Below are 13,614 nucleotides of genomic sequence, written 5' to 3'. Positions count from 1 at the left end.
GGCTTGCAACCCTCCATCTTCCTCCTTTTGATAAGTTCCATTGCCTCTTTGATATTCCCGTCCTTACACAACCCAGAAACAAGGCAATTATATGTTACAGTATTCAGACTCAAACCTTTCAAAGACATTTCCTCCAAAATCACTTCAATTTCCTCCCACCTACCGACCTTACAGAAAGCATCTATCAATATCGTATAAGTGAAAATATTTGGCTTTCAGAACTGCCTCTCCATCTTGCTTAATACTTGTCTGGCTGATCCCAATCTTCCAGCCTTGCAAAGGCCATTGATTATGATGCTGTAAGTGTAAAAGTCCGGGCAACAACCATTCCTTATCATGTTATCATACAAATATTTTGCTTCCTCAAACCTTCCTTCATTCAAGTATCCACCAATCACAGTATTAAATAAGATGACATTCGAGTTTGGGACTCGACTCAAATGAGTTCTCGCTTCATCCACTTGACCATTTTTACACAAACCTTGCAAGAAGACTCCATACGTCAAGGCATTTGGTTTGCACCCACGAAGTTGCATCCTATTAATCAACTTGCCTGCGTCATGCATACGACCAAACTTACAGAGCCCGTGAATCGCATCATTAAAAGTATCGACATCCACTGAACAACCAATGACAAGCATCTCCTCCAAACGCTTCAATGCTTCTTTTACCCTGTTATGCTTACACAAGGCATGTATCAAAGTCTGATACACAATAGCATCAGGGACACAACCATGCTTCGTCATACCCAGAAGAAGCGAGTATGCAGACTCTACCGCGTTCATCAAACAAAGCGCTTTCAACACAATAGAAAATGAGAAAGTGGTCAGCCGGACTCCTCCATGCAGCATTTTATAGAACAAATTTGCCGCCATACGGTGACAACCTGCTCCAACCAAAATACCCAAAGCAACATTATACGATTTAAATGTTGGCTCACAGCCAACTACCGCTCGCATTTCATCAAGCACCCGAACTGCATTACCCGGGAATCCCGAACAACCATAGCACTTCATTATCACAATGAACAAACAGTCTCTAAGGACAATGCCTTCATCTCTAGACTTCCTCAACAACAATTCTATCATCTTAAACTCTCTAGCTTCACCCAATTTTCTTACAAGAACAAAATAAACATCAAAAGAATGCGAATACCCTTTCTGAGCACCTGCCCAATTGAAGATATCCAAGCAAGTAGAAACATCAAGTGGGAGTTCAAGAAATCTGCTAACCTGACGAGGAGTAATGCCAACAAGAGATTCCCGGAGTTCAGCAAGATCAAATGGTTTGAGAAGCCTCACCCATTCATTGTCCGGACTAGATTTCTGATCATCCAAGCTGCTTTCTTTCGACAAAAACGAGATAGAGTGAAGGTATTTGCGCAAAGATCGAAGCTTTATCACACTACGAGTGGCAAGATGGAGTCTTTAAGGCATATAGAAAAATATTTTTAAACTATAAATTCACTTTATAGATAAATTATAACTCAAAAGGCAAATAAATAAATAGCTAATGTAGTTATGAAGTTTTAAATGTTCAGAGAAATGCATAGAAATGAATCAAGGCATATAAGATATTCTATTCAAATGATAATAGCTCAAACAAAATCATAGATATAAATATGTAAAAATCTCAAATTTCTGGAGAAATAATTAAAAAGCAAATCTTATAAACATATTTGTTTGCAATAAACAGTCAAAAGATATACTCTTTTAATTGATTGAGCATTATTCATAATAGTCCTTGTTTTGATTGATTCATTGAAAGATAAGATGCATATGATATGACTTGAGAAAATACACATAACTGATTCAAATTAAAATACAACCAGACAAATCCAAAGCTGAAGAAATTGTCACAGTTTTTTTGATATTTTGAGAGACAATTAGTACAGTCTCAGTAATAAGTTGCCAATTCATCCAATTAAAACAACTATAAAGACATATATGACCAGAAAATACATAACACTAATTCATTGTACATTCTGAGGCACTTCTTGCAGAATCAGTAACAGGCTGGCCGTTAACATAATGCTGCCTACAAACAGGCATATAAACATCAGCACCACCAATGAGTTCAGTTTGAGTTTCGGCCGTCTTTCTGAAAGGTAAAGAATGCACGTCGGCCGCAGAGTTCACAGCGTGCTGTTAACTTGGTTACGGTATCAGCAAGAGGAATAACATCAAGCACTGAACCAAAGCTTCTCCTGTTCAACAGAATGTAATGAGTTTCTGATGAATTATAAAGGTTATGTTTTGATTTCGAGGAATAATACCTCATATAGTCACCATCCAGGCCTGCAATGATAATGGTCTTCTTATCTATATCAGCTGCTTCACAGCAGAAGTCATAAAGGTCTTCGAAGAACTGGCCTTCATCTATTCCTATTACATCAAACTAGATATATATATATATATATATCTTTTTGTTAATGAGGGTTTGTAGAACATGCTGCAGAAATAAATTCAGATGATGATTAAACAGAATTCGATTTCATTTCTCCATTGTAATAGGATTGTAAATCGTATGATAATTGAGAGATTTCTAATATACAAATGACTGAACAGTAAGTGATAAACACAATGGGAACCTATTGATAATGACTGAAATCTAGCATGTTCAATAGTATACAATTCAGAGCGGCTCAACAAAATAACAGAAAGAACAAAGAAAACTTACTCATCACTCCGCAGAATCATCAGCAAAAAGAATCAAAATTATCATCTCAAAGTATATAAAGTCTTGGAAAACCACCGATAAGATGTGCTAGAATAAATAAAATAAATAGGAAAAGCATTGGCCCCCAAGAGAAATGCCCCACACAAGAAAGATTGAATTATGTTATAGTTTTAAAACTATACAAATTACAAACACAACTATGCAATCATAGAACCCCATTTCCACACAAAGTCTTTGTCTTGGAAACAATATCCTTGGAATCATAACTGCAATGCAGTTAGTATTATTCAAAGTGGGTTCACTATTACAGCACCTCTTTTATATTGTAAAGACAATTATCTTCACTATGAACTGCAGTAGAGGACAAACCAGAAGGGTAAAATTTCGATGAAGATTGTGAGCATTGCTAGAATTCAACCATTTTCACAAAGAACAGAAGATTGGTTATTGCATCCTATAATGATATCAATCTAGTGCTTGAAGAATGGATTTTAGTTGAAATTAACACTAATGTTCACATTCAAAATGCACGTTTAACAAAGAATGTAAAAATAAGTTTGATTCTTAAGAAAAACATATACCTTATTGTAGGCCTCATGTCCTATCTGAGCACGAAAAGTTGAGAGGTTTGGCACAGCAAAACAAGGCATCTTTTTACCATCATGTGTCACAACACAATCCAAACCATACCTAGAGTCCTTACTTGACTTCACCATTACAACACTTCTGTTTCCAAAAGGATAAAAATATTGATCAAAAACACTTCTTTGAATTCCTATATCTCAACAACAATTTTATAGAGCTAGAAATTTAGAATTAACAAAAAAAATTATGACCACGGGAGACAACAATATTAAAACCAAAAAAAAGGTTGAAATAAGAAAATTTCAATACATCTACAATGAATACCATAATCAATTCAATGAATCCATCCATTAAAATAAGTAAGAATTTCATATGATGTCAAGTACTTAGGTTGTATTTTACAAATTGTTCAATCTATTTCAAAAAAATAAAAAAATAAAATACAGTAAACAATAATTACAACATTATCAAGAGTTTGTAATCATATTAATATTTCTCAGAAATATGAACAATAATTGCAAATTTATACTAACATTCGTTGATGTTTATACAAACACAATCCCTATAACACCTACACAAATATACGAACCACAGTAATAAAAATTCGAACTTTACTACAAAAACAAGCACCAATTGCTATCCTATTGCCGTTGTCTCTACATTTAGGTAAGATCTGAAACCCAAGATGAACAAAAATTACAACTTTATGCAAAACATTCATACAAATCTTCTACTTGAAGCCACCATTGATGATCATTTGATTAAAGGGGAAAAAACACAATCCCAACAACATACACTCAAGTGTACGGATCCACAGTAACCAAAAACAAACAAACAAACAAACACAAGCACAAATTACAATCCTGCCGCAATTATTTCTAAATTTAAGTGAGATCTAAAGTCTTAGAATGAGGAAAAACATCAAAGAAGTGGAAATCAACCTTCCATTGTCGCGTTCGGATTGGATGCGGCGGAGGAGGGCAGTGGTCTTCCCGGCAAACATCGGACCGATAATGACATGAACCTCGCCGTGAAACGACGATCGTAATCGAACAGCAGCGACATCCATGAGGAGAAGAGAAGGAGGAGGAGGTGGAGGGAAGGAGAACAATGGATTGCTGATCTCTCTGTCTCTCTTTCCTTTTGGAGGCAAAAGAAGGTTTTCAATTTTGGTGGGAACTTTCAATGGCGCGGGAAAAAGGAAAAATTTTCAAACTCTTCCCGGGTTTATATATATATATATATATATATATATATATATATATGTAACCCTACAAAAATTCCAAATTAACCCTCCCTATAAAAACTCCAAATCTTATTTATATATATATATATATATATGCATACAATAGGTAATCATGTTTTATTAGAGTGTTTGTTTTGAGGGCTTTAGAGTTATATTTAACTTGAGTTACTGGGTTTTTACAAACCCAGTGATTTAGTTCATAAGATTCCAAAAACTGATGTAACTCAGATTACATTCAATGAGTTATTTGGTTTTACAGTCAAATTGGTCGTAAAACCAAATCCTTTATTTTTAGTTTTTTTTCACATGCAAAATTTGTGATCTACATGTGACCAATTAAAAAAACAAAGTATTATCAAACATTTATGGATACTTTTGTTGAGCGGAAAAATTATAAAATCTAATAGTAAATTCAATAAGTATTTTAATAACTAATTTAATAATAAAATTAAGAGTTAAAATTACCAATATGATAATTAAAATCAACATGCTAGAAATATATTAAAAGTCATAAATACTTTTTATTGTTGGTTTAATAATTAAATTTAAAAATTATAAAATTTAATTAAAAAAATTAATAAATATACTATTGAATTTAACAACTAATTTAATAATAAATTTATAGTTAAACCTATTAAATAAGGTACTTAAAATCATTGAAATGATATTAAGATATTTGATAAGCAAAAAAGTTTTTGTTTCTAAATTTACAATTTTTCTAGCCAAATACAAAATCTTATAATATAGTTCTTTAGTTACATCTAACCAAAACACCGGATTTGATTACACTGTATTTTAAAATCCATATATTTTTTATTATATTGTAATTAAAAATATATTATATTCACAATTACATTAAATCAAACGCCACATAAATAACTTTAAAAGAAATATTTTAAAATATAATAGATATTTGTTTTTGTAGTATTTAAATATTTACTTTTTTTTTTGTTAGGTGTAAAAATATAATAATTACATAAATAAATATGTGTTTTAAAATATAATTTATTTGAAAAATAGTTATAACTATATATATCAAAACGTAAATACTTAACATATATATAATTATTTATGGGCTGCAATACAAATTTTATGCAACATTCCACTGTGAATGCAAGATAATTAATACATGAATTAGATACATACCTGCACATAACTTTCCAATAATAATAAAATAAAGAGTAAAGAGTACTCCCTTCGGTTCTTTTTAATTGTTGATTATCCATTTGAACTAGTAAATCATATGTATTAAAAAACGTTAGTTAAAAGTAGTTGATATGATTTTCTAAAATTTATAAAAATTATATTCACTTTTAAAACTACCCTTATTTAAAATATGTAGTTGAATATATTCATTAGAAGTGGTAGAAATATATTAGATATAAAAAATAAATTTTAAAAAAATAATATTTAGTATTTCACAAATTTTCTAAATGGACAAGTAAACATGACAAAAATTCTAAAATAGGACAAGTAAAAAATAACCAAAAAGGAGTAAAATGCATATATAATCATCTCATTATTTGGGTATTTCTATTTAGATTACATAATTGTAAAAATATTTTTTTATTAGCTCATATAATTTAAAAATTACAATAATTTTGCAGGAAAGTATTGAAACATCCCTCCCAAATTTTCACTTTCCCTCTAACTCCCTATAAGGTTTTCACTTCCTTTTTAGTCCCTCTTTTATGGGGCATTTTCCTTTCAGCCCTTATTTCCCAAACGGAGTTAATAAAGGTGTTAAATGGCTATGGAAGTTACCATAATGTCCTTCCTGTATGGAGAAACTTCACAGGCGCGTGAAATAACAAGTATGCCCTTGAAAATCTTAGTAACCGCGCACAGTTGAACGGTTGGACGGTTGGATTTGTGAGGAGTTGGAATTCGTGAAGCGGCCGCTTTTCTCTAATGGTGGCGTATGTTCGTCTCCTATACATTGTGGGCAAGCCGGTGGAGAACCCTTTCCCGACGAATCGTCTTCCTCATGACGTCGACTTTCAGTCTTCTTCGAATCTCTTGTTCTCCCGTTAACGGCCGACCACTGAAGAAGTTTGTCAAAGAAAATTGCAACAAAAAGGTGAGAAACACATGCTTTCAAAAAAGTGGATGATAGTGCTATGCGTGGTGTTTAGATGTTGTAGCATTGCTTCGTTTGTGTGTGAAATAAGACATTATTATGATGATGCGTATATACTTGAGATTGTCATTTAGTTTGTGCATCGTATTGTGTAATATTTGAGTTCATGTGTAACATGAGGTGTTCATGTGTACAATACCTTCTTTGTATGTAAAATAAGTACGCTCGTATTTAAGATATTGATTTCTTTTGTTTTATTTCCACAACAGATGATGTCGACAACGTTTGTAAATGCACGGTGTTACCTAGCTCCTGTTGTAGAACTGATCTCCATATTAAGGAAGGATATGAACAGGCGGCACTGGGAGATACTCCGAGGCACTCCTTTTGCCCATTTCATGGATGTCGCACCCATCATCCAGGAGAAAGGGGTGATTGACGTGCTGTTGCAAGTGTATGACAATCACACCCAACGCTTTGAGATAGGAGAGAGCATGCTCTCATTCAGGCCATAAGACTTGGCACTCATTCTCGGTCTCCTTTGCGGAGGGGGATATTGTATCGTTCAAACACGAGAAGATCCAATGCGAGTTTGAGGAGTCATTCCTTAGTAAAATGCATAATCGTCACTGTGACACAATTAAAGACAACCTATGCTTGCTCGTGCGAAGAAAAAGTGGTGACGATGAGACATTTGTAAAGCTTCTGGTCGTCTACTTCATGGCTACCATCTTCTTCCCCAGCACTTCTCTTACTTGGGCGTTATGCTTGGCCCATGCCGTTCACAGGTAGCTGATGGCTGATCTCCCTACAATAGCTGAACGTGTACAGATGTGGTGCAAAGGAAACTGCACCACTGCAGGTTACTTGAAAGGGTGCACCGTCGCCCTCATCATTTGGCTCTACGAGGTAACTAGCAGTGTGAAAAAACAGCGACTGGGAAGGACACCCCGCATAATGTGTTATGGGGAAACCAACCGCATAATGTGTTATGGGGAAGCCAATTACATCAAGGCGAGTTCAATCGGTCCTCTGTTGAAGTCGCTTAAAGGAAGAGAAGTAAGTTTGTGTCAAACTCTAGCAAAAAATATGTAAATTATGTTATTTTCTATGTATTAAATTGTTTAATTGTGTATAATATTATTGTCATATGTATAATACATTTTACATGTCTAATAATATATTTTTCTATGCATAACAGAGGCTACCTGTGTAACAAAACATATTCATATAAAATAATATAGTTCATGTGTATAATAAGCCTTACGTGTTTAAATTAGTAAAGTTCCTGTGTATAATGTTGCAGTTCTACGAACTTGTTCCAACCAACGATGAGGAGACTGAACTCATTGGCGTTGGAAGACGGGAAACTAGAAAGCAAGGTTACGAGAGGTCGTCTGAAGTGGCCGAGTGAAAGAGAAGGGTCGGACGCTGCTCCCCGACAATGAGGCATGTACAAAGGAAGCATGCCTCCCCTAAGCAATCCTCAGCAAAACCAAGCGGACAGCAGGCAAGGAAGCGATCTAAGGGAGACTCTTCCCCTTACGATGATGTACGCAACCTCTTGCAGCGAGTATTAGAGGAAGTTCGTGATATGCGTATCAAGGTCACCACCGCCGGATAGTAACATACAGCGGGAACCAACGGTTCGTTCTCCCCTTTTTCTTCAGGTAGGAGATTCAAGCAGGTAGCCCGGGGTTTTAGCGGGCGGTCTGGCCTGACTTGGGAAAGGGACACTTCAGAAACGGCCCTGACGCTCCTGATGCTGATGATACCCGAGAACCCCTAGCGCCATCCCCTGTTGCAGAGCCTGCACCTTCTCATGTTGCGGAGGATGTACTTGTAAATAAAAATACCAACCTTGATGGCCCAGCGCCTTTCCCCGTTGTAGAACTAGCGCCTGTTGCTAAACCTTCCCCTGTGACAGAGCCTATGCCTGTTGCAACGACTTCCACCGGTGAAGGTAGTAAAGTTAACACACCGCCGATGCGAGTAACTCGCCGCACGGCTAAGGCAGATATAACTCAGGCTGTCCTTCCCAAACAATAATCGAAGAAGGTTCCACCAAAGAAAGCTCCAGTTAGGGCCCCCAAGAAGGTTCCACCTAAGAAAGTTGCGCGAAAGGGAACACGAAGCACAAGGACACATGCTCCGAAAAACCAACCACCTATGCGAGCCCCACTGAGGAGAATGTTCCCACTTGACTCTACTTCAACTGACACAACAGATACCGACGAAGCGGCCTTAGGAGAAGTGGCAGCACTTGTCGAATCCCTAACTGGAATGAAGAATACATCAGCGGAAACCAATCCGCTAGAAATAGTGCCATACGAGGTTCCCGAAGCGAAGACCCCTCCGAGTTTTCTCCCACAAAAAAAGAAGTACACAGGCTTTAGTAGGTTGAACCTGTTGGAACAGACAGTCCTTACGCATTACTTGAACACCCGAGTGGACAGGTAATATCTATTGACTGTGTATGACTTTTGCTTTCATGTCTATATTACATTATACATGTGTAAATAAAGTCCCTACTTGTGTAAACGATAGCTATATATGTCTATATTACATTATACATGTGTAAATAAACACGTACCTGTGTAAAATGTAGCTATTTATGTGTAAATAACATTTTAGGTTTAACAAATTATAAATAGGTGTGTAATACAAATAGTAAATATTTAAACTCAATTATTTGTGTGTAATATATGATTCACGTTGAACTTTTCTTGACATATTTTTTTTAGTTCAGTAGTGTGGAGGAATGACTACGAGTACACAACGCGTGATAGCATTTACATTCTCCTTGAAGGCAAAGATCAAGTCCCGGATGATGTTATCGACGTCTTGGTCCTCATCGTGTGTGAATAGTTACTATCAAATCTACTAGCATTCCAAAAATAAGCCATCGTCATACGTCCTCAGGCGCTCGCCATGCAGAAGTCGAAAACCACGGCAGACCTAGCTGCGTACATGATGGAGGATATAATGTTTGACTACAAAAATACTGACATTATCCTGATGCAATCGTTTTCAATGGCCACTATCATTTGCTAACGCTTGACTTGGAGAATTCAAAATACATGCACTACTCGTCACTTCAGTCATCTATATACGACTCAGATTCCGTTGACATGGTAAGTCCTTCGCAATCATTTACTATTCCTCTTCTAATATACTCCTCACTGATGATGGAATATGATGCTTCAGTGGGATCTTTTTGAACTCGTACTGGAGGTTAACTTGGGCCACAACAAATTCAGAGATCTACCTCTAGAGCATGTGCGTGACTGCCCCCAACAACCCCCAGGAAGCAACAACTAGCCAACATTTTGCGTATACTACATGGAGTAAATTTTGAATGGGGAACGACTGGACATACCATGGGGGGACATCCTGTATTTGAGACTGCGCTACATGTCACGGATATTAATTGATGGAATAAGGAGAAAAATTATTTCTAACACAGTCGCGGAGACTACCCAGGAGGCTAAAGAGAAAACTAAAACTACCGTGGAGACTGGCCAGGCTGCTGAACCTACTGCAGAGTCTGCAGCGGACTAAGAACCTGCCGTTGAGACTACTGACGACGCTGGTATTGCCCAAAATGCAGAACTTACCGTGGATCCTGTAGCCGACGAAGAACCTCCCGTCGAGAATATCAAAGATGGCAACTGTTAAGAACATTTTCATAATATGGTGAATTGAAACTGCAAATGTTTGTACTTAAATCATTTATGAATCCAGTTTACTAGAATTTTAACTGCCTCTCAAACATATCCAACTTAGTTGTATTTTACACAGTAGTATCAATTGTATACACAATAACATCATTAAAAACACAGAAAGTTATCATTTTGCACAATAGAGTAGTTTTCTAAACAGTAACCTTAAATATTACACACGAAAAACTTGTAATACACAGCAAACTGATTAACTACACAATTCAAGTGATTAACTACACCAACATACTATAAATGTCTAACAAAAGGTAAAATGACTGCATGAAGAAGTTTTTATAGCTAGTCCATAATAATTGCATTACATCGATTATGTCCACTTTGGTGACACCTTCCAAAATTTAAATCGCCCACATCAAGGGCTTGTAATTCGATCTGTTTCCTTCGCGGACGGCCAGGTCGTTTCTTTGCTATCGATGGTCGCATTCTCAGTTGACGGGCGTCATCCAATGACTTGTCACTGTCAGGGATCGGGTATATTGGTTCGGCATATGCACGACGATACGATTCTGCTGTAAAATATTGATCGACATAGTAGTGCACATTTGTGTCTGTTTGCATGATCGCAGCAGTTGCATGCTTGCATGGCAGCCCATGTATATCCCATCTCCTACAAGAACATTTACGTAAGCGTAGGTTGGCAGCATTATTGTGCTCGTCAACCACTTCGTATGTGTCATCGCTTGATGGACCCACCCTCGAAAATCGAATGATTTCGACGATTTGTTCAACCTTCTTGTGTATCTCAGGGCAAAGGTATGTGTCCCACATGGCAGACACTTCGCGCCGCTCAGTAAGCATGTTCATCAGTTTAAACCTGGGTATTAACATGCGCGAAGCCGGGTAAGAATTACTAATGAATATAAACATAACTTAATACACATGAGATCGTAAGCGCACATAGCAACTCACGATTTTGACCACTAATGCAAAATATTACACAATAACATGGAATACTACACATGTATTAGAATTTATATGTAGTTAACTAATATTTTACATAGAAACCCATATTTGTACACATGACCTATATAAACTACACAGAAAATAGGATTTTAAATAATAGTAGCAATTATTACGCAGTATTGTTGATTACTACACATTAAACAATGAACTGTAGATTAATCTTACCTTATAGTATCGATCATGCTTGTTACCTGTAGATGCCTTGCCTCTTTGATCCAGGCATTGAAAGACTCCGCTACATTAGAGTACATTTTGCACCACCGTATACCCTTGAACAAATAGTTACACCAATGATCAATGTTGGACTTGTGTAACAACCAATCATATGCATCGGTCGATATAGCTACAAGTTCAATAACTGCATCATCGAACTCTTTAGACGTGTACGCGTATGTAATTTTCACGATTACCGACCAGCATTGTTCTTTCAATGATTTCCCAAGGCTATCGTTCACCTTCATGAAGTTAGCTCCCAAATGGCGCAAACAATAACCATGCGGTGATGATGGGAACACGCGTGAGACTGCGTTAACAAGACCTTTCGATCGATCCGAGATAAATGTAATAACTTTGTCGTAATCATCTTCTCCATACAATGTCTCCCCAAGGGTAGCAAGAAACCAAGTCCAATTATCATCTGTTTCGTTGTCAACTAATGTGAATGCTACATGAAAGATACCCTCATTGCTATCTCTGGCAGTTGCACCTAACAGAATCATGTCGTACTTGCCAAGCAAGTGAGTTCCGTCAACAAAAAGTAATGGCCTACATCCCAACTTGAAACCCAACAAACATGCCCGAAACGAGAAAAAAGCGTGTTTAAATCATAACTACTAACCTCCTTAGCATGAATGGCAGCCCGTGCAATCTCCTTTCCCATCCAAGCATGCTTATATGGTAGGCGAACTCCATGGTCCTGTAATATATCTTTCTGAATGTCGACAGCTCTATATAATGGTCACTCCTTGAGTTTCTGTATTACATGTTGAGAGACCCATTTTTTGCTTGCTTTCGGGTGCACTGTTGTACCAATGCCTCCACCGTAATTGTGCGTTGCCTGCATTGTCTTCACCTTCAAGGTGCCAACATTTCCCTCTTTCGATGCATGCACACGCCACTGGCAATTTGGAGCAGCGCACTTGATGGTCACCCGAAGTTTATCATTTTTTATAAACGTAAAATCAAAATTTTGTCTTATGGCGTTACTGCGTAGGCAATCTTTGAACTGCACTACATTGTCAAACCGCTGACCCACTTTTACGGTCACCCTATCAAGTGATTGTGAAGACTGAACAATACTGAGTGCCCCTGCCGGAGGATGTTGGGACAAATATGTCTTGACAACTGCGTCATACTTGCTGAGAAGGCGTCCCAACATGACAATGCATAAAATAGACAATATCAATACAATACTTTATTACACAAATAAACATCAAACCTACACAAGAATAAGGTATTTTAGATAGTAAAGTATATATTTACACATAAACAGATAATATTACACAGATAAAGTAGTTTAATACACATGAGACTAATTTAATAAATATGTATGAGATAAATTACACATAGTACACAAATGAATGGTAACCGGCAATAATTATCATTGCAATTACGATGGAATCAATAAGCCCGAGTTGTCATCCATTGACCCACTCGCGTCCTTGATGATGATGTCTACAACGGTTTTGTTGAAAGTATGATGTATATGGCGCATGCGTTGAAAGTCAGCATATGACTCAATTGGGCAAAGCGTCTTGTATGAGTCAGGTATCACAAACTTTACCCTGACCGGAGAACCGTCCAATGCCCACCGCTCACTTATGTCACCCATTACTATTTCCCATGAACTCAATACGGTGAATTGAAGCATACGTCCTTCACCTTTGTATCGTGCCACTGCACAAAAGGTTTCCATTGATTATAAACACCTACACAAAAATTGAAAAAGTTACAAAGGCTATCGTCTATTACTTAGTATAAAAGATGAAAACAAGAAGAAGCTCAACAAACTTTCCCACGGCCTCGGCCTCTACAAGATGTAGAATAGAAAATGAGACAATGACGAAACTAAGAAAGCTCTTGTCCTAGTGTTAAGAAGATACACAGATCTAAAGAAAACAAAATAATTAAAGGAGGTTAAAAATACGAGAGGCTTCAGCACCAAGATTAAGAATAATAATAAGAAGATGAAGAACAAGAACAAGAACAAGACTTATATAAAAAAGAAATGAAAAGGCTCTTACATTGGTAGCTTCTTTGGATTACATTTAACTTTTTTACAAAAGTTGATTTGACATGGAGGGAAAAAGCCCTCCAATGCT

At 36.7% G+C, this 13,614-nt stretch overlaps 3 protein-coding genes across 3 annotated transcripts in view; all 3 read right to left on the bottom strand.

Moving 5' to 3' along the window:
* LOC120274956 (pentatricopeptide repeat-containing protein At5g64320, mitochondrial-like) overlaps nucleotides 1-1,919 on the bottom strand; it is a 4,774-nt gene extending 2,855 nt beyond the window's left edge. The window contains exons 1-4 of the mRNA XM_039281493.1: nucleotides 1,834-1,919; nucleotides 482-1,425; nucleotides 246-373; nucleotides 45-167 (exon numbers count right to left, since the gene is read on the bottom strand). Coding sequence (XP_039137427.1) covers nucleotides 45-167; nucleotides 246-373; nucleotides 482-1,425; nucleotides 1,834-1,919 — 1,281 coding nt within the window. The remainder of the gene's footprint in view (nucleotides 1-44; nucleotides 168-245; nucleotides 374-481; nucleotides 1,426-1,833) is intronic.
* Nucleotides 1,798-4,388, bottom strand: LOC120274807 (thymidine kinase-like). The gene is given in 5 exon segments (XM_039281343.1): nucleotides 1,798-2,105; nucleotides 2,107-2,206; nucleotides 2,276-2,397; nucleotides 3,261-3,405; nucleotides 4,206-4,388. Coding segments are annotated over 5 exon segments (633 nt in total). The 5' UTR covers nucleotides 4,334-4,388; the 3' UTR covers nucleotides 1,798-1,967.
* A 5,120-nt stretch (nucleotides 4,389-9,508) lies between these two features.
* Nucleotides 9,509-13,208, bottom strand: LOC120274955. The gene is made up of 7 exons (XM_039281492.1): nucleotides 12,907-13,208; nucleotides 12,315-12,651; nucleotides 12,132-12,209; nucleotides 11,459-12,069; nucleotides 10,682-11,144; nucleotides 10,208-10,261; nucleotides 9,509-9,583 (listed from the first exon to the last, which is right to left on the bottom strand). Exons 1-7 carry the CDS (start codon nucleotides 13,206-13,208, stop codon nucleotides 9,509-9,511), a joined length of 1,920 nt encoding a protein of 639 aa, XP_039137426.1.
* Nucleotides 13,209-13,614: the final 406 nt, after the last annotated feature.

The sequence above is a fragment of the Dioscorea cayenensis genome, chromosome 13 (assembly GCF_009730915.1).
Source record: "Dioscorea cayenensis subsp. rotundata cultivar TDr96_F1 chromosome 13, TDr96_F1_v2_PseudoChromosome.rev07_lg8_w22 25.fasta, whole genome shotgun sequence".
Classification (NCBI taxonomy): domain Eukaryota; kingdom Viridiplantae; phylum Streptophyta; class Magnoliopsida; order Dioscoreales; family Dioscoreaceae; genus Dioscorea; species Dioscorea cayenensis.
This window is presented reverse-complemented; position numbering and strand designations above follow the sequence as displayed.

Coding starts and splice junctions, on each gene's coding strand:
- LOC120274955 (XM_039281492.1), bottom strand. CDS start 13,208: ATGGAAACCTTTTGTGCAGTGGCACGATACAAAGGTGAAGGACGTATG. Junction 12,652..12,906: donor TCGGGCTTATTGATTCCATC/GTAATTGCAATG, acceptor ACGCCTTCTCAG/CAAGTATGACGCAGTTGTCA. Junction 12,210..12,314: donor GTGGAGGCATTGGTACAACA/GTGCACCCGAAA, acceptor GATATATTACAG/GACCATGGAGTTCGCCTACC.